This window comes from Chiloscyllium plagiosum, unplaced genomic scaffold, assembly GCF_037043375.1.
Source record: "Chiloscyllium plagiosum isolate Xiang-an unplaced genomic scaffold, Cpla_swu_hap1 HiC_scaffold_27, whole genome shotgun sequence".
NCBI lineage: Eukaryota > Metazoa > Chordata > Chondrichthyes > Orectolobiformes > Hemiscylliidae > Chiloscyllium > Chiloscyllium plagiosum.
The window spans coordinates 65,800,809-65,822,417 of NW_028270165.1; the positions used below are offsets into that span (position 1 = coordinate 65,800,809).

Consider the following 21,609-nt stretch of genomic DNA (forward strand, 5'->3'; position numbering starts at 1 on the left):
TGCCTCCATCTCCTGCAATTTGCCTGGTGGCAAAACAGGTCCACAGCAGTCGCCATTGCTGTGACCCTACATTCATCCCTGAAACCGTCTCGACATTAAAGAAACCTACATCAGGCTCCTGCTCATCGACTGCAGCTCTGCCCTTAACAATTACTTCCCAAGCAAACTCATCTCAAAACTCCGAAAAACTAGGCCACGGCTCTCAACCACCACCACCCCCACAACTCTGCACCCAGGTCTTGGCACCACCCTCTGCAACTGGATCCTTAGCTTTGTGATCCACAGACTGCAATCCATAAACACAGGCAACAACACCTTCACCGCCTTCATCCTCAGCACCGGTGCCCCACAAGGATGCGTACTGAGCCTCCTACTCTCCGCCCTGTGCACTCACGACCGTTTGGCCAAATTTCATCTGGACAACATCGACAAGTTCACTGACGACACCACCATTAGAGGCCCAGATATCACACAACGATGAGACGGAAAGCAGGAAGGAGAGAGATGGCTTCGTGCAATGATAACAACCTGTCTCTTAACGTCAGCAAAACAAAATAACTGATCATCGACCTCAGGAAGAAAGGAGACAGTCTCTGGTGAAATTAAATGTCGTCGACGTTTTTGAGGAGAAACCTGTTTTTCACAGGTGGGAGTCATTTAAAGGTCAATTGATCAGAATTTGGGATCAACATTGAAACATGGTGTTGTACATCACGGGAACAGGCTCTTTGATCTACTCCCAAACTCAACGAGCCCCACATGTCTGCATTGGAGCCTATCCCTCTGAACCGGTCCTACTCATATAACTATCCAAATGTATTTTCAATTTTGTAACAGTACCTGCATCGACATATTCCTGTGAGGCTGACAGTTCAGGATGGCAAGATTTACAAATTGCAAATGACAAGCGATATCGAAAGTTTAGTCAGAACTAGAAAAGGAAACACGTGTTTAGATAACTGAAATTGAACAAGACCCCTGAGGGGTCGAAAGGAAGCAATAAACATATTAACAGGTGAATCAGGATGGCTGAAAGAGACCATAAATGTTCTTGGCAGGTCGCAGTAAGTCAACTTATTGTTGCATTAAGAACAAGAATGAGATGTGAACAGACTCAAGGAGAAAGGAGGGAATTTATGACGAGAGCAAGAGGAAGGGAGTCAGGTCCTTATTGGATATTTCGCATCAGTATTCACAAAGGAGAACAAGATGGATGATGGTAATTTTAGGGAGGAGCGTGTTGTTATTCTGGGCCATGCCAATGTTAGGAGGGAGGAGTTTTCAGGTGTGTTGAAAAATATTTGTTTCGAGGATATTGAAGGAGTTGGTGGCTGGGGTAATTTCTAAGGCTTTGTCAGAGGTCCTTTTATTTCTTTCGTCACGGTGAGGACACATGGCACTGGAGAATAGCCAATATGTTATATTTTGTTAAAAAGAACAACCGTGTCAATTCAGGGAATTACATGTAGCTGCGTCTTTCATTCGTGGTAGGTAACTGCTTTTAGAAGATTTTTACGGATAGGATTTACTGGGAAAGAAAATGCATATTAGTGATAGTAGCCATGGGTTGATTTGGGGATGTCGTGACTCACAAACTTGATTTAGTTTTTCGGGGAAGTGATGAGGATGTTTGAGGAGGGTAGTGAGTAGATATTGTTGCCTACAAAGACTTTACTAAAGCAACGAATAAGCTCAGTATGCATTGTTGATAAAACCACATGGGATCCATGGTTGTGAGTTTGTAAGATAAATCGAAAATTAACTTGGCTAGAGGAGAAAGAGTTAAACTTTTGAGCTGTTTTTCTGACTGGAGCTTTATGACAAATCGTTTTCCACAAAGATCATTGTTGTCAACCTTATTGTTAGTAAAATTTATTTAAGTGATCTGATTAGTACGTTTTCAGAAAACACGAAAATCGTGGGTAGTGAGTAAGTGCGACAAAGGATACAGCAAGATATTGAGCAATTGGAAAGTTGGGCAGAGAAATAGTAGATAGAGTTTGATCCAAATAACTCTGAGATGATTCAATTTGGATGTCAAACCTGAGAGGAAACTGCTTCGTTAAAGGTCATGGATTACTATAAATTACTTGAAAATGTTCCCGACGGTAGATTCGTCCAGAAAACGAAGTACTATGGAATCCATTGTGGTATGGAACATTTGGTGCAAAATTGAATTGAACTTTGAGGATAGAGGAATGCTGTACAACCATGTTTATGTTTTCCTGTCTGCAGGTCAGTGAAAGTTGTGTTCCACAAAGATCTGTGCAAATACTTCTGGTATTTGTTTTATGTATGTATCTATCTATCTATCTATCTATCTATCTATCTATCTATCTATCTATCTATCTATCTATCTATCTATCTATCTATCTATCTATCTATCTATCTATCTATCTATCTATCTATCTATCTATCTATCTATCTATCTATCTATCTATCTATCTATCTATCTATCTGTCTATCTGTCTATCTGTCTATCTGTCTATCTGTCTATCTGTCTATCTGTCTATCTGTCTGTCTGTCTGTCTGTCTGTCTGTCTGTCTATCTATCTATCTATCTATCTATCTATCAGCATCTGCAGTCCTCACTTTTGCCTAGCTATTTAGCTACCGAGCAGTCTGATCAGTCTGTCTTTCCTTTAGCCAACCTTAACACAAGGGGAAGAGGCTCAATTGTTGATTTTTACCAAGGAAGTTATGAAGAAATTGAGAATATTCCACTTAACAAGAAGACAGATCAGAAACATGGACGAGGCATGTATTTCCGAATTCGTAGTGATTTGTTACTGGATAAGTATGGCTTTCCTTCAATTTCAGTGATCAATGAACTGGCTGAATGTGATTCCTTGTCAAACCAGTGTGCTCGTGTGAAGGAAGCTGTCAGTGAACGAATCTCAGTTTGTGTTTAGTAAGAGGAAGAATTGCATTTAATAATTCCCACTGCCCTTCATTCCTGAAAGATTATTTCTGGCATTTCTTTGGAAACACTAAAAAAATCAATATGGTTTCACTCCGATTCCTTCAGATATCTCAACAATAAATCCATTCGCTATTTGACTTTACAATAATATAGTCTTTGTCATGACTTTGTCATGGAAGAGAAATAGAAGAATTAATTTGCAGGCAAATATGAACAATCACAAAGGTGTAAACAGTGCAGACAGAAGAGCTATTGTCCAGCATGGCTACAATGGTTCTAATACCTGTTCATAAGAATAATAAGGGATGTTTGGCTTCTATAATGACGCTTGGGTGATAGTTTTGATATAGCAGAGACATGGATATGTATCTAAAATAATGATCCCTGTCAACCAAGAGTGCAAGAATACCAAAGAGCAATTGCCTACTGAGCATGGTAATGGGGAACAAAAGAAATCAGAATTAAGGTAATGACAGGAGGTGTGGATCTGACAATTCATAGCAATAAAACTGGGAACGAACATCACAAACTCACAATGGAAATAATTGACTGATTTTTCGCACTGGAAATAAAATGAAGTCATTTTCAAAGAATGTCACATAACAATGATCAGAAGCGTGTAAATGACTTTTAATAAACTCACGAAATGTGTTTTGTTTGATAGGACTAATGCCACTTTAATCAGACACAGTGAAGGAAGTTACTGGGGAAACTGAACGCATTTAAATTTCTTCATCATGTACTCTCAACTACTGATAGAGACTACGAATTCAAACATTAAATGTATTGCATGTGCAAGTATATGTTCGATGTGAGAGCAAAAGGTTGCTCCCATCTTTCATCGAAGTGATTTGGCATTTCATTTTCCCTTGAACCAACACAATTTGTGTATTGAATAATTTCCCATAAGAGGTTCCATTGACAATGTTCTAGTTATTGCCAAAGTTGAGATGAAAAAATAATAGTTTGCATTTTCAAACTCGAATTAAGAACAAAAAAATTAAACCATATTCCATAAATCGACGAGTTAGGGGATCAGAATCTGTTCACTTGGATCATCGACTCTGCTCTGCGATTCGTTCATGACTGATTTTTAATGCACTTTCTCCTGCCTTTTTCCTTTAAGTTCTTTTCCCCTTGCCAATTAAGAACCTCGCTCATTCTACCATGAAGACATCTTGATCTCCCTCGCTTTCTGTTTCAATGGGTTGCACAGATTCATCATACTCTGGCTGAAGAAATTTCGCCTCAAGATAACTCCAAAGGATTATCGCTTCACTAGAAGATTTAACTTGACATTAACTCTGCATGTTTGATTTCAGAAATTGCTGCTTCCATTGACTCACTCAATCACTTCGAATACTACACCAGCTACAACTTGAGTGGCATGAATCGGGTGTCATAAAATTCTGACCTGACCTCCAACAGTAACTAGGGTGAGATAGTGTTCACTTTCTGTCAATTCAATTATGTATTTCACTCTCTCTTCCTTCCAAACTTGAAGATGTTGACGCTCACAAGACTGAGAACGACACTAAAAGCACTGGCTGCTTCATGAGCATTGACAGTTGAAAAGGAAATTTGTTGGTTTCATATCACAGAGACATAATTCATCGAGTCTGTACCTGTCTAAAACAAAGACCTAACTATTCTAATCCAATTTGAAATCACTTGACCCGTAGTCTTGTGTGGCTTGACATCACACTATCGGGATGTGTGCATCAATAGGACGGGATTGGAAGGTTATGGGTCAAATGCTGGCAAATGGGATTAGATCACTTAAGGATATCTCTTCAACACGGACACGTTGGACCGAAGGGCCTATTTATATTCTATTTAATTCGATAATTTGATGTAAAAGTAATACTTCTTTAGAGCTATGAGAGTTTGAGCCTCTGCCATCCTTTAAGGCAGTTAGTTCCAGATTCCCACCAACCTCTGGCTTAAACAATCGTCTTCATCTATGCTTTACTTCTCCACCCCTTTCTTTATCCAATTTTCCTTTAAATCTATAACCCTTAATATTTGATTTCTCCACCAAAGTGTCTTGCTATCCCACCTATGTCTGTCGCAATTCATAATTTAATTGTGGTCTTCTGGCTTTATGGTCTTAATATATTTCAATCATGCCCAACCGTCAAAGAATTCAGCTCCAACGAAGAAAGAATAACATAGAAACATTCAATGAAATCATTCCCGACTGAAGTCTGACATAAGATCATAGACCTGCTTTTTAACAACATTGCTTAATATTTTTGCTTAACAAAACAATAATCTAGCTGAGATGTAAAATTAAGATTTCCTCAGACTATCTGCCTTTTGTGGAATATAATTCCAAAAGTGTTTCGGATTTTGTTGTTATTAACATCTCTCCTGAATGGTCTGGAAACAATTCTCAGTAGTTGCTACTAGGTCGAGTTTTCTCCAACCAGTTGAAGTTGTTTTACTTTAGCTACCCGGTATTATCCTTACAATGTCTGGAAGAAATCGATCAGATCACTCTTAATCTTCTAATTTCTGTAGAAGGTATCCCTAATTTGCATAACCTCTTCTCATGCCATAACGTTTAAATTGCATTGAAACACTTAACTCTTCTAATCCTACTTCCCAGCTCTAATCTTATCTGCCAGCACGAATCTCATTTTCCAGCTACTGGTGCTGTGTGTTACAATTTGTTTCAGTGTTAACCACTTTTCTTCTAAGGTCCAATTCATGAAGATGATGATGATGATGTTGAGACTGAAGATGCTGAATCTCAGGATGGACAACTGCAACTGACAGTGATCCTGATGACTTCGTCACACTGACAAATTCAGGAAGATGTCTTTGTTCACTTGGCGAGTTGACTGACAGATACGCACATGTTAACCAGCTCTCTATGCATTCCCACTGCCTTAATTCTTTTCCATTCTGTGACCAATATTGTACACATTTAAATTCGAAGGTCAACGTTCAAAGCTATCAGAGCCTTATTTCCACAAAGCGTCACTGAGAAGGAGGTGCCCTCCTGGAGGTTTATCTTAATTTCATTATCATGAAGTATTACTTTTGAAACAAAAGAGTAATTCGATGATATTGACCATAAACTACGTTTTGTCAGCTCTTTGAATAATCGAACTTCACGCAATGGTGCAAATACAAACCAACATGACTACTGTTTCAATGGATCATCATCTGGGTCGATGGAAAATATAGACAGATGGTTTTTAAGTCTCGCCGTTTTAAATGTTTTAGTTTTTGGTGCTCACAGGGAAGACAGAGCCTCAGAACGTTTATATGTGCAGTCCAAACAGTGGTCGGTTGGATGTGGTTGTTCTGGTGAACTGCATTCATATCAAGTCCCGAGTGCGGAATTAGCCTCACTAACTTGAATATAATAAATGTCAGTGACTCATGGATGCCCTTCTCACGAAAACCAAGATTATCTGCTCAACTGGTTAGTCAGATAAATAGTTCCAATCAGTCATTGGAAGAAACTTACTCCAAAGTTCCTCGTTTCTCCAGTGATCAACGTGCATCATTTTACCATTTCCCTCCGAAACCCAACTGAGTCATTTCTCTGTGTTAGTTAATTACTCATTGTGAAATCTTTCATCCAATAAGTGACATTCAACACACGGCCCACCAAGTTAATGCATCTCCTCAGAAGAAGCGTCACCGGTCCAGTATCATTAATTCAGAAGACTGTCCACAAAACCGTCACACCTGCTCAGTGCTTCTGGCAATTTCTGGTTTTGTTTCTGTTTTCCAGCATTCGTGTTCCACTTGTTTTTATTTTTTGCACCTCCTGTGACTTTTTTCTGTCTTCAACATCAACACACATAAGCTCACCAGTACAACCCCAGCAAAATATGAGATGTAAAAGGATATTGCAATCCCTCCCGTATCAATTACAAACGTTGCAGCATTTCGACATCACCTATCAAGATCACAAACATTTCACTGTACACAGGCACATTCGATAACAATAAATCAAAACTAATGAAATAAAAAATCCAGTTGACTTCGAAAAAAATTAATAATCGTTGTTCATCGTCATTGTAATAAATGTTATGATAATACCAAGACGAGTTGCGGGTGTATGGGAAGGCAAAGTTAAAATTGTGAAAACCAGGAATTCAGAGGGGAATTGAAGAAAATAAACATTCTTAAGAGTTTGCTGCGTGTCTCCAATGCGCTGGAATCGATTTCGAAAAGTAGCAGAGGAGTAGGCAGCGCGGGATCCCTCGGCTGATGTTTATTCTGCAACTAAAAACCTCAATAAACATATTGCTCAGAAATATTGACCTTCTGATTTGTGGAGTTTACTGCTTTCATTATGGCTGCGCCTCATCCTCAATTACAGCAGAGAGGATATTTCTAAAAGTACAACATTGGTACTGCACGGTTTTGCACGTTGGATGGTCTTTTTTTGTTTGTTTGTTTCTTTCGCAATGGGAAAAATATCCCATAATTTCTGTGACACGATAATATGCACTTTATCTTATTAATCAGAAAATTTCCATCACAAGCATCTTTCATTTAACTGATAAACAATCGGAGGGTAGTTGAGGTGGGTAAACTTAGGACTTATAAAACATTCTTGTATGAATTATCAACTGTCATAACATTCAAAGCTAAGTGGAGGACCGTGAGACTTTTGGAGGTTTTAGATTACTTACAGTGTGGAAACAGGCCCTTCGGTCCAACAAGTGCTCAGTGCTTCTGGCAATTTCTGGTTTTGTTTCAGGGAAGTAATTTGAGGAATTCTATATGCAGTTGCTTTACTGGTTCATGCCCAGTTGGAAAGGATTTAAAACTTTTCCAGTCATTTAGTTATCCTAGATGCTTTATCTGTTCATCGAATGAAAATGTTCCCACCAACGCCATACCCTCGATGAACTGGGGTTCTTTCTGTAAGTGGTGATATAAAATAGAATTTGGAGTTCATCAATAAAACCGTGATAATTCCATGACTGTGTTGGCATTTTGTTTCCCTCTGTTGACGTCAGTGTATTAGTTGGATTTAGTCACATTCATTCAATCCAAGATCCATCACAATGCTGTTAATTTAAACTTTACAATCCACTGGGGATTTACCCAGTCTGACAAGTGACAGGGAAATGAGAGGGCGTGTGAGAAAACACAGAGGTCCACGTGGGTTTGGGGGGGATAGCGTGACACAAGGATCATATGTGACCACCTTCGTCATTCTCGCTGGTGCCAGGCTCAAGAGCTTTCGTTACAAAGCAGTTCATTCCATGACATTTACATTCCCCTGGATTGGTGGAGGATCAAGGGGAGGAAGGAGTAATAGCCAGTGGCCGTGGACCACTGTGGTGTCAATGATTTCATTTGGAAGCGCAATGTCGCCCTCAAGTCAGAATTTCGGAATCTCTGTTAGAAAGTGAGCTGGCATGGACTCAAACGTATCCCCTCCCTATCAAGGTCGAATGGCCTCATATTGGTTTTTTTTTCAAGCAACTCCGACCCGTTGATGCCCTAGGACATGAAATCTCTTCATATCTATCATTTACATGGTGTTTAATTGTGTTGAGTCATTGTGCTCGCACGTGCTTTTTAAATTCTAAATTCTAAATATTTAAAATCATATAATACCAAGCTAGGTATAAATAGGATGGGTAATTCGTTCCTTCGAGTGTGCGCCGTCATTTGATTGATCAATCCCTCTGGAAGCCTGGGTGATCAATATGAGGGCATGAGCTACCCTCTGGAGTTATGGGTGATCGATATGCTGGGGCTTCATCCATCTCATGGAGGAATGGATGCTCGATATAGGGGATTAAGCCACTCAACCTGGAGGACTGAGTGATCAAGTTGATGGCGGATAGATCCATCCTAATGGAGGACTGGCTTTTCCATTTGATGGTGAATGCATCCATCCTCCTGGTGGACTGGGTGGTCGATTTGTTCAGTGATTGAGGTGTACCGCTGGAGGTCCAGGAAGCAGATGCAGGGAACAGCAGAAGCCACGTGTTGCCAACAATGTGCCCAGGATTGTTCATATAGAAACGCTGTTGTCCATGTGTTGTTTCCATTCATTTAATCTCTCACTATCTCGAATCTTTACCTTTGCTTTTTCACCACTGGCAATCATAATCTTAAATGGTAAAGACAAAGTTGAAGATATGAAACTGAATAAATAAACAGGGAACAACAGAGCCACAGACTTTTGCCGGATAATGGAAGAAGCTGTTTACAGGATTCCCGGCATCATCTCAGTAAAACAAGCAGAGCATAACTTCCTTACTTTTGCTGCCCCATAATATGAAGCACAGAATGATATATGAAGCACCGGAACACTGAGAGAGCTGGACGTGGCCTTTGTGGCTAAAGGGATCGAGGACTATGGAGAGAAAGTGAGAATGGGATACTGAAATTGCATGATCATATTGAATGATAATGCAGGCTGGAAAGGCCAAATAGCCTACTGTTGCATGCATTTTCTATGCTTTTATGTTTATATGTTTAATTCAAATACAATAGACTTAAGGGAGATAACAGCTTTGCGTTTTGTGGTAAAGAGAAAAATGCGCCCCCGTTGTCCTTGACCGTAGAGAGGATTGGCTTTCTTTGATGAAGGAAACAACTGTGCAAGCTTTGATGTTCTCTCGAATGAAACCCAGAGTGTGCAATAGCATGTGCAGGCCAGCAGAGGGTGGCATTATATTGCTTTATACACAAGACGGACCGAAAAAGAACGAGAGAGAGAGATGCTGAGCCTTTGACTCATCTTGCTTTAATCCTTCTAACTGCCATCTCGGACAAAGTGCGCCCCATTCTCGCCACAGCCGGTCACACGGACACATCGCAAAGACAGAAACGCACAAATATAGGTACGCACAGGTGCACACATGCACACACATACACATGCACACAAACACGCAAACTCACATAGCCAGACACATGCAGAAAGACACAGCAACAAGCATACATTTTCACACACTCGTACATGGATACAGACATACAGATACTCAGACACATGAAAACAGAGATTTCTCTCTCTTACACACACACACATACACGCATGTGTATATTGTCAGCAAAAACATTCATTCATTGAATAGACTCATGCTCGTTTCTACAGTCAATCATGTTCATTTGCACAATGGATCTGTGTGAACACTTAAAGTCCAATAAGAAATAAAAACACATTGAGTGTACAATTATCCGTGTTTGAGAATGTGAGTGTATGTCAGTGAGAAAATAAATGAGATTGCACGTGTGATTTTCTGTGAACATGTGGATATATTAGTGAGTGCGTGTGAGTAAGAGTGTGAGGACAATCGGGTAATGACTGTGTCAATCAGTGAATGTGTGTGCATAATTATCCATGTTTCGTTGAGTGCCAGTGAGTGTAGTTGTGTGCTTTTCCTGTCCTGGAGCAGCGGGAGACAGAGCGGGTGTGACGTTGAGAACAGGAGGTTGCGAGAAGGTAAGAGAACAGTATAAATAATTACCTTCAAAGCCCATGGCCTTTTTCCTGTTCTGAATCAGCGGGAAACAGAGCGGAAGTGACGTGGACTAGCTGGCTCCCGGGAAGGTAAAGAAATGGTATATATTTGGCCATTGTTTTGTTTTAGTTAGTTGAAATAAAAAGGGTACGGTTGCATTGTTGGGACTGTACTGCAGGCCTCCCAGTTGTGAGCGTAAGGTAGAAGAACAAATAGGTCAACAGGTTACGGAAAGATGTAGAGGCAAATGGGTGGTGGTGATGGGAGATTTCATTTTCCCAATATAGGCTGAGATACATTTAATGTCAGAAAATTGAATGGGGCAGAATTTCGAAAGAGCATCCAGGAAGGTTTTCTGGAGCAGTATGTCAATAGTCCAACTAGGGAAGGTGCCACATTGGACCTGGTGTTGGGGAATGAGTCTGGCCCGGTGGTAGAAGAAGCAGTGAGGGATTTCTTTGGGAACAGTGACCGCAATTATGTAAGTTTTAGAATCCTCGTAGACAAAGATGAAAGTGGTCCAAAGGAAAAAGTAATACACTGGGCCAAGGCCAATTATATCAAAATTGGGCAGGAGCTGGTAAATGTGGATTGGGGGCAGTTACTTAATAGAAGCCCACATTTGACATGTGGGAGGCTTTCAAAGATAGGTTGAAGATAATGCAAGATAGGCATGTCCCTTTGAAAACACGGGAAAGGGAAGAGAAAGTGCGTGAACGGTGGATAACAAGAGAAGTTGTGCGACTAGCCAAGAGGCAAACGGAAGTGCACGTCAGGTCCAGGCAGTTGAGAGCAGAACAGGCTTTGGTGGAATATTGGGAGAGTAAGACCAATCTTAAAGGAGGAATCAAGCGAGCTAAAAGAGGTCATGAAATAATTTTAACACGTAGAATTAAGGAGAGTCTCAAGGCCTTTTTTTTCATGTATAAGAAGCAAGAGATAACTAGAGAAATGGTTGGTCGACTAAGTGATAAGGAAAGGAGGTTGTGTGTCGAACCTGAGAAAATGGGTGAGATTCTCAATGATTACTTTGCATCAGTGTGCCCTGAGGAGAGGGACATGATGAATGTTGAGATTAGGCGTAGACGTTTGTTTACTGTGGATCACGTTGACGTAAGGAGGGAGGATGTGTTGGGTAGGTTAAAGGATTTTAAGATGGACAAATACACAGGACCAGATGGGATCTATCCCAGGTTGCTGAGGGAGACGAGAGAGGAAATAGCTGAGGCCCTGACAGATATCTTTGTAGCATCCTTAAACACAGGTGAAGTGCTGGAGGACTGGAGAGTTGCTAATGCTAGCCCCCATTCAAGAAGTGTAGTAGGGATATTCCAGGTAAGTACAGACCAGTGAGCCTGATGTCAGTGATGGGAAAGCTGCTGCAGAAGGCTTTGAGCGATATGATCTATTTATACTTGGAAGGTAATGGGCTTATCAGTGATAGGCAACATGGTTTTGTGCGGGGACGATCGTGCTTTACCAACTTAATAGTGTTCTTTGAGGAAGTGACCAAATTGACAGATGAAGGAAGGTCTGTAGATACGATATACATGGAATATAGTAAGGCATTTGAATAAGGTTCTCCATGGTAAACTAACAGAGAATGTGAAGTCACACACTGTGCACGGTGCTCTAGCTCGGTGGATAAAGAACTGGTTGAGCAACAGGAGACAGAAAATAATAGTCAAAGGGAATTTCTCGAAATGGAGAAAAGTGAGCAGGGATCAGTGCTGATACCACTGTTGTTTGTGATATCCATAAACAATCTGGAAGAGGGCATTGTTGGTGTGATCTGTAAGTTTGCAGATGACACAAAGATTGGTGGAGTAGCAGAAAGCATAGGGGACTGTCAAAGAATACAGGACAATATACGTAGACTGGAGAGTTGGGTGGAGAAATGGCAGATGGAGTTCAATCCAGACAAAATGTGGTGATGCATTTTGGAAGGTCTAATTCTCGAGCGAGCTATACTGTAAACGGAAGATCCTTATGAACAGTTGATGAGCAGAGAGATCTGGGAGTTCAAGTCCATTGTACCCTGAAGGAGACTGCACCGGTAGATAGTGTGGTCAAGAAGGCATATGGTATGCTTGCCTTTATTGGACATGTTATTGAGTATAACAACTGGCAGGTTGTGTTAAAATTCTACAACACTTTGTTTCGGCCGCATTTAGAATACTCTGTGCAGTTCTGGTCGCCACATTATCAAAAGGACGTGGATGCTTTAGAAAGGGTGCAGTGAAGGTTTACGAGGGTGATGCCTCTTATGGAAGGTGCTAGCTATGAAGAGAGGTTGAGCAGGTTAGGATTGTTTTCAGTCGAGAAAAATGAGACGGGGGGGAGGGTGACCTGATTCAGGTTTACAAAATCATGATGGATATTGCCAGGATGTATAGAGACAAGCTCTTTCCCATGGTAAAGGATTCAATGATGAGAGATCATGCATTCAATGTGAGAAGAGAAACGTTTAAAAGGGATACACGCGGAAAGTACTTTACACAGAGGTCAGTAGGTGCCTGGAACGCGTTGCCAGTGGGGGTAGTGGAAGTAGGCACGGTAGCTTTATTTAAGGTGCGTCTCGACAGATGTATGAGGAGGTGGGGAGCAAAGAGGTACAGATCCTTAGGAATCGGGCGATAGGTTTTGAAAGTGTCTTTGGATCAGCACAATCTTGGTGGGAAGAAGCGCCTGTCCCTGGGCTGTAAAATGTCTTTGTCCTAAGTTTTTTTTCTTTGTTTACCAGTGAGTATGAGTGCCTTTGTGTGTTTATGTTTGAATGTCAATGAGTGAGTGCCAGTGTTATCAGTGAGTGAATGTGACTCTAATTTTCCATGATATTAATTGTGTCAATGGGTGTGAGTGAGAGTGTGAGTGCAATTGTCTGTGCTTGTGTGAGTATATGCAGATATAGCCCATGTGATGACAAAACCTGGTGTGAGGAGTTTGGGGGTAAGGATACAGAAGAAATTATTGAGGCACTAAAAGTAGTGAACTCGACTTTGAGTCGAGAAAGGTGAAAGGTGTTAGAGCGGAAATGACGTGCAATCCTTCCAATTTGTGCTGACACTCACTCAAGAACTGCAGCAACCCGTGACACAGATGTTGGTCAAAGCACATGGTGATGTGTTGAACACTTTCCCGGGCCGACATTGACCCATTCATTTGTCTGCCAAGTTTGTGATAATAAATAAAAAATGCCTCGTCCAACTCCTTCAATTTGTGGGCGGCACGGTGGCACAGTGGTTAGCACTGCTGCCTCGCAGCGCCAGAGACCCGGGTTCAATTCCCGCCTCAGGCGACTGACTGTGTGGAGTTTGCACGTTCTCCCCGTGTCTGCGTGGGTTTCCTCCGGGTGCTCCGGTTTCCTCCCACAATCCAAAGATGTGCAGGTCAGGTGAATTGGCCATGCTAAATTGCCCGTAGTGTTAGGTAAGAGGTAAATGTAGGGGTATGGGTGGCTTGCGCTTCGGCGGGGCATTCTCAGTCGCACTGTAAAACTTGACACCCCTAATACTTGACATTTCAATGCTGGGAGAAAGAAAAAGACACTCCACCGATCTAGTCAATCAATAACTCTCAGAGTTTTATATACTTTGATCAGATCGCCCATGAATTTCCAACAATCCAGTGAAAAAAAAATCAAAGTTTGTCGAACATTTCCTTCTTGCACATACATATCAATCCAAGCAAGCATCTTTTGCACCCTCACCAAAGCCTTCGTATCAGTTCTAGAACTGAACACGGTGCTCCAAACGTCACCTATATCAGAGCTTCACACAGCTAGAACAGTGCTTGCCAAATCAGGATTCAGACTGGTTAAAGCTGCTGCAATAAGCTTTCTTGTTCATCTTATCTATGCGTGTTGTCACTTTCAGGACTGGGACTTCAATGTCTTTCTGCCCAGATTGGATTTTGCACTTACTTTGTAATTTCATCTTGCAGTTCATCATCTGAAAGTTCCCATCATGGATACTTAAGAATTAATTTGGCTTTTGCCAAATTGTATTATGAGTCTTGACAAATATTCCAGCCTTTATTTCTGATTTTTAAAATCTTCAGTTCCTTTTTTTTTCATCTATTCCATATAATAGAATTGATTAATAGTTCTGCATAGGGTGCACAAATTGGTCGGTGGTACATCATAAAGAGGATGTTGCCATATTTCAGGAGGATGCAGACTGTCTGGTCAAATGGGCTATGCACTTCAGAGGATGCCTGTGAGATATTTGACTTGTTGCCCATATGCAGTATTTTAATAGTGAAGAGAGATCGGACAGACTGGGATTGTTTTGCTTGGTTCTCGGGAGACTGAAAGAGGACAGGACTGAGATAATTCGAATGTTGAATGATAGAGATATTCCAGATAGGAAGAACATTTTCTCCTTAGTGGAGCAATCAATGACTCTGGGCATGGATGTAAAGAATTGTCAGTTGGATCAGGAAAAACTCTTACACCTATTGTGCGGTGTGAATCTGGAACACACTGCCTCGCATTGAAACTATATTTAGATGCGCACTTGCAATGTTGATGCATATGATGCTATGAACAAGCACTGGGATTAGAAAATCTGATTGGAATAGTTAGGTGTTTGTTTTTTGACAGTTAGAGACTCGATGGACCGAATGGACACTTTGTTCTTTGTATCTCGATGCCTCTATGCCTCTCTGTTGGTACGGTTCTTGGGACAACGTGGCTCACAGGAGATTGCACATGACACCAGGCTACAATCCAACAGGTTTATTTAAAATCACAATTTTTGGAGCATTCTTATATGTCAAGTCGTACTTCACTCCCCGAAAGTATGTGATTTCAAATAATCCTGTGGAACTATAACTTAGTATCGTGTGACTTCTGACTTTGTCCACCCCATTCCAACCCTGACACCTCCAGAGGATTGCACACAGCAGATGAAGAGAAGCAGTTCTTGCTCAAAAATAATCAAGAGCAAGGGGACATTTATTTAAATGATCAGTAAAGAAGGAAAAGTGAAATGTGGATTTTTTTCATGCAGAGGGATGTTAGCATATGGGGCCACCGCTATGAAATCTGGGGGAGGCATGTGCAAATTTCTGATTACAGAGCGCACGAGATAAGTATTAAGAAGAAATGCGGACAAAGGTATGGACTTGAAGCAGAATACTGGCACTAGGTAGTGACGATTGCTGACGAGCCAGTGCACACACAGTGCAGAATAGCCTCCTGCAGCTCTGCAAAACCATTGTGATTCATTTGTCGTGTTGTTACAGATTATCCTCAAATGTGCAGGGCCAGTCTTTCATCCCAGTACAAGCTTGTTCTAAATGAATGGACTTCAAACTTACTTATTTTGATATTCTGGATGTTTCTCTAACGCGTTTGTATTCTTCTGACAAGATTGATGGAATTGTGCATGGCCATTCAGGATTTAAAGTCTTAATATATTTATTTATTCCCAGTTGCTCTGAACCTGGTGCACAGATGCGCTGTGCCCTAATGAAATAATCAATGGGATTATACAGGTTCTGAATGCTAATTCCGAATTCTGTTTCCAGCTGACACTTTTAATTTTGTAGGGGGACTAGGCGACAAAACCTGCACACAGAATTTACCACACTACCAGGTGTTTCCTGTTGATTCAACAGCACGGCAATACGATGCTGTGGTTCTGCAGACTGAGAATTGTTTTTCATACATTGAACCTTCCATAAATCTAGCCTAATTCAAAACGATCATCTCCTGTAAAACAAGCTTCCACATGTTTTCAGGAAATATGCCATTGTTCCCCGCTTCAGTGCAATAAGGGGGAATGTCCAGAATGTTTGATAACAGAATGTGTGTTCATGAATTTTGCTACTCTCTGAAAGATAGACAGCCTCAAGTAGTTGGCAAATTTCCCAGCACCGTAGCGCAACCCGCATATGTTGTGAAATTCTGCAGAATATCTGTGAGACGTTGTTCAGGCGACATCATACGGACAAACAGAGTAAAACATCCCATGTTAAAATGGATGCTGTTGGTAATGTGAATAAATGTAACCAACACACTAAGGTTAATGCGTTCCATAACCGTGATAACACAATGAAAGTGCCAAGTGTTTTGGAATTTTGAATCAAGATCAGAAAAAGTTGGAGACACTCGGGAGAATCATAGGGTTTATATTTATTGTCTTTTGAGAACTGAAGAGGGCGGGATGTTGTTGGTGTATGAGCTGTTTACCTAAGATGCTGAAGTGAAAGAGATAGAGAGGTTAACCAGAGCAAAAGACAAAAAGCAGGTCTGCCAGTCGTCACGGAACGATGTGGGTTTTGAATGGATCTTAAGGATAAGTGTGGCTATGATGAAGTTACTAATCAGACCAAGAACATTTTGATCCAAATCGTTGAAGTAATTTACAAACATCCGAACTCCCAGCATTGAATTTTGTGGAACAACACTGGTTAGGGTCCTACAGCGGAAAAATGCCTTTCCTCGGTTTCCTATTCCCTCTGTGAACAAGTCGATTTCGTCTCACATACCATGTGATCTACTCTTCGACAAAACGTGGTCACCTGGGAAAGGGTAGTTGGACACATTGACTGATATTTTACTCTCTCTCTACTTATACTATCTACTGTCGGCGTGGAAAATTGACCACTTGTGTTTCTACATAAACTGCAGGACAAAGCCCACGTGGGAAATTATTGACTGAACAGGATGCTCACAATCTGCTTTAATGTGATTGAACTGGTCATCAACAGTATTATGCAACAGCATTCACATGACAATAAACTTCACACTGATGCCATCTGAGTTCCAGAAGGGCAACTTTGCTCCAAATCAAAGAACGAGAATACTGGAAAAACTCAGCATGTCTCGCTGCATTTGTGAAGAGAGAAGCCAAATGATGGAACACTCTCCCAAAGGCGGGATGCGTACAGCTCCAACCAAATATAAGTGGCTCGACCACATCCCGTGCAAAATATCTCGTTTCATTGCCACCACATCCACAAATATCCGGTGACTCCACTGCTGACACTCAGTAGCAGCAGTGTGTACTAATTTCAAAATGTTCTGCTCAATAAACAAATGCTCCTCAGACAAAATCTTCTGGATAAAAGTTGTCATAGCAGATATATGGGAGCACTACGACTTCCCATCTACGCCACTCTTCATTCTGATTTGGAAATATGCAGGCATTCCTTCGCTGTTTCCATGTTAAAACTCTGGAATCCCTGCCTAACCGCATTGGTGTACAGTCACCTACAGGATATGGATGACAGATATCCAGAATTTTAGTGTCTAGATTGAACGAAGTATAATTTCAATATCATTAGACAGGATGTGGAAAACGTAGACTTGGGGTCACTGCTGTAGGTAAGCCTACAATTGGAATATGGGAGTCTTTAAACGTGGTACAATGAGAATTCATGCCTAACGTGCTTCTCTAAGAGTAAAGGACAAGGGCATAAACTTTGAGGGAATTCTGGATTTCAAAGGGATGTTGAGGGGAGTTTAGGGGAGACAAGAACCTAACGGATTTATCAGTAGACTATTAATTCAGTGTCTCAGATTATGTTCTGGGAACCCGGGTTCAAATCCGGCTGTCGCAGTTGGTTGAATTTGAATTTGATAAAAAAGAACTGGAAAAATGTTCTAATGATGACCATGTCAATTGAAGGAAAGCTGAACTGGTTCACTAATGTTCCTTAAAAAAGGAAATCTTGAATTCTTAGTGGGTCCAGCTTACATGCAATCCCAGACCTACAGCAATGTGATTGACTCTTAAGGAACCTCTCGGCAATTAGGTATGGGCAATGAATGCTGGACTAGCCAGATATGCCTCCAGCCCATGAGTGAGTATGAAAAAGAACAAGCTTCTCAGGGAACAACAATAATGCAGGGCATTAAATGTCAGCCAAGCACACAATGCCAGTATGCCATCGCTAAATTTGAAAAAAGTCATATGGCTTTGGCCGCAGGGACATCGTTTAGTGTGAACAACAGGTTCTGCACTTACTTTCACAACTGTATGCACTAGAAATCCGATCGGTCCCTCTTTCTGTTCTAAAGTGCAAACAAGCAGTTGTCTGAACTCCAAATTGGCCTGAATGTGTCACTAAATTGCCCATCCATTACGCCACCCATTTCTCTGAATCTGTTGTCAAAATGACATGACCATAGGTAACCATTCATGCACACGCGGGTCAATGATTTTCGAGTGTCAACTTCGAGTTTTTGCATCCATGAGGTCGTATATCGAGTGGAACTTGGATTTTGAGGCGAGACAGTGACAAGAATGAATTGACACTGGACTGGTTATCCGGATGTCCAAGGGCCTTTATTACTAATCATGCATTCATAGACGATGGAGTTTTAAATGAATTGAAACAGGAAATTAGATCTGACTATGAATCCATTATGTTAAAAATTGACGTATTTAAATAATGGTAAAGAGGTAAGGAAATCTGCATACTTATTGTGTCTTGCCAATTTGCATAACTGGAGCCACAAGAGAGTACAGCAGATGTATCCAATCAGATCTCTGAATTCGTTTGGCAAGCCATTCAGTTCCAAATCAGTTAGGTGTGGATAAAAATGCTGACCAATGTGGAGAATTCTAAGTTGCATCAAAAAGCCTATAAATCTTTGAAATAAAAACATTGTGATTGTCTGTCCTAGTGTTTTGCAGTAGATAGTTTAAAGGAAATTGCATCTATAGGAAAGTTGAATAAGCATGTGAAATTGCATCTAGAATTCACGTAAATAAACAAAATGTGAGCAGGATTAATCTATTCAGTCAAGCAAATCAGGTCCATCATTCATTATGTGAGAGAGTGCTTGCAAGATGTTTCATCTTTGTTTACATTAACTGGTATTACATCAGTGTGGAAGGATTAGACAGGATGGAATTTTTAAAGAGTATCCAGGTGATCATTTTGTAGCAGTTTGAAGATGGCCCCAATAGAGATGAAGCGGTGTTGGAGCTAATATGAGGAATGAAGTTGGTTCAGTGATCGAAGTGTCTGTGGCCGAGCATTCTGGAAACACTCGCAATAAGTCTGTAATTTTCAAATTCGCTGTGGAAAGAAATAAGGATATTGCAGAACTTTAGTGTCTAGATTGAACGAAGTATAATTTCAATATCATTAGACAGGATGTGGCAAATGTAGACTTGGGGTCATTGCTGTAGGTCAGCCTACAATTGGAAAGTGGGAGTCTTTAAATGTGGTACAATGAGAATTCATGGCTAACTTGCTTCTCTAAGAGTAAAGGACAAGGGCATAAACTTTGAGGGAACTCTGGATTTCAAAGGGATGTTGAGCGTTCGATAAAGGAAAAGATGAAACAATATATCAATGAGCATGCCCTGAAAAAAAGAGAGCCTGTTCAAAAGGATAAAGAATGCATAATGTTTTTTAAAATAGAAGTTAACAGTTAAAAGAGGAGTAACAACGTATAGGAACACGGAAACCATGTTCACCTACCACCCTAGGCGTTTTATAAGTACATTACGAGGAAGAGGAATAATGTTATAAGTATATTACGAGGAAGAGGAGTGCGGCCTAACAGAACACAAAGTGGCACGCTGTGCGTGGAGCCAGAAGACGTAGTTGGGGTTTTAAATGAATATTTCTAATCTCCATTCAGAAAGAGGAAAGAAATTGTAGCTGGAGATTTCAGGTCGAATGGTGACGTGCTGGAACATGATAAGACTAAAAAGGAAGACATGTTTCATACTGTGGCGGGCAGCAAGTTCCATTAATCTCAGGCCCTGATTACATGTATCCCAAACTGCTATGAGAAGAAAGAGAGGAGATTATTGGAGCCCTGGAGGATATATTAAACACTACGCTGACCCGATGGAAGTGCCAGGTGATTGGGGTATATCTAATAATTTTTTTAAAAGGCAGGAGGGACTGGCGAGCTAATATCAGAACAGTTATTCTGATGTCAGGGGAGTGAAGTTATTGGAACAGAAGTCCTCACTATCTCACAGGATAAATAAAAAATTGCAAGGCATGGGATTGACAAGGAATCGACAGCATTGATGTATTACAGAGAAATCCTGCCTGACTAATTTAGCTGAGTCTTTTGGAAAGATTATTAAGTATCTGTCCGAGAATGTTGCAGTTAATGTAGTTAACACAGGCATCATCAAGGCCTTTGACAAGGTCATACATGGATGCTAATTGCTGGTGTGATGAGGTGAAAATGGGTCTGTTCTGCTCAGACCAATGCCGACAGGAGATAAATATAAAAAGAAGGAAGATGGCGAATAGTATTCCAAAGGATGGACAGATATTCTGCTCTGAAGTTGTTGGACTCCATTTTGAGTCCTGAAGCGTGTGAAGTGCGGAAGTGGAAATTGAGCTGGTTCTCCACCTGCCCGAGGAGATGCCGAATTGCAAATGTGTTCAAACAACCCGAGACCAATGACCTCTTGTGGTTATGTGATACTATGAGATGGTTTCCGGAGTGGAGACTCGCTTCCAAGTCTAAACCTTAAACGTCATTGATCTCTCAAGATGAGTGCATGCTTGGAACCCTGTTTCAGTATACCCATTAATGGTCACATCACCTCTAATTGGTGTAGAAGACCAGAGTTTATTTCACAGTGCGCACACATCAAAAGCTATTGGTTGATGGAAAGAAACACGTGCCTCTTTACAATCCTTGGCTGACGAACTAACTCTTACAGAAATAGAGGAGTCAATAGATGCGTTAAATGATGCTAAGTATGTGTAAAACAGCATTCAGTTAATGTTCAGACTTCACCTGCTACCTCGCATTGGGATGATGTTTGGAACCCTCCTGAATGTACTTGCTCTGCAGCTGTTGAACTGTGAGTTATGCAGTTTATAATACATCCCCTTAACCATTGGTTGACCGATCATTACTTAGATACTATGGGAATAATATAATGATCAGTCTGTGTGAGAGCAAGTATTGACACCACGTGGAATGACAATTTTGTTCTCTTCATTTTTTTTCTGACAGTTTATGCAACTGTTCCTGAGGCATCACAACCCCCAACCTCACTCCCCAAATTCTTGGCTCTTTATTCATGCTTTCAGTACAAGTATTGGAGTTACAAATCTACTCATTAATTTGGGTCTGTTAGTAATCATGTTTCTCGCTTATTTAACATTGTGTGTAACAGTGAAAGTTGCTGAAAAAATTATTTCATTTCTTCGTCAATATTTGGGAGAATACAAAATATAAACTGACTTTATTGCAGTTTTAGAAGACTGTGCTGGCACTAATTTTGCCTC

The 21,609-nt window shown here is 40.8% G+C and overlaps 1 protein-coding gene across 1 annotated transcript in view; it reads left to right on the top strand.

Moving 5' to 3' along the window:
- The first annotated feature begins 2,759 nt into the window (after positions 1 to 2,759).
- The window catches only part of LOC148144501 (scavenger receptor cysteine-rich type 1 protein M130-like), a 35,359-nt gene continuing 16,509 nt past the window's right edge, over positions 2,760 to 21,609 (top strand). Inside the window, exons 1-2 of the mRNA XM_087975360.1 lie at positions 2,760 to 2,911; positions 21,088 to 21,179. Of these exons, the coding sequence (XP_087831486.1) occupies positions 2,760 to 2,911; positions 21,088 to 21,179 (244 nt within the window). The remainder of the gene's footprint in view (positions 2,912 to 21,087; positions 21,180 to 21,609) is intronic.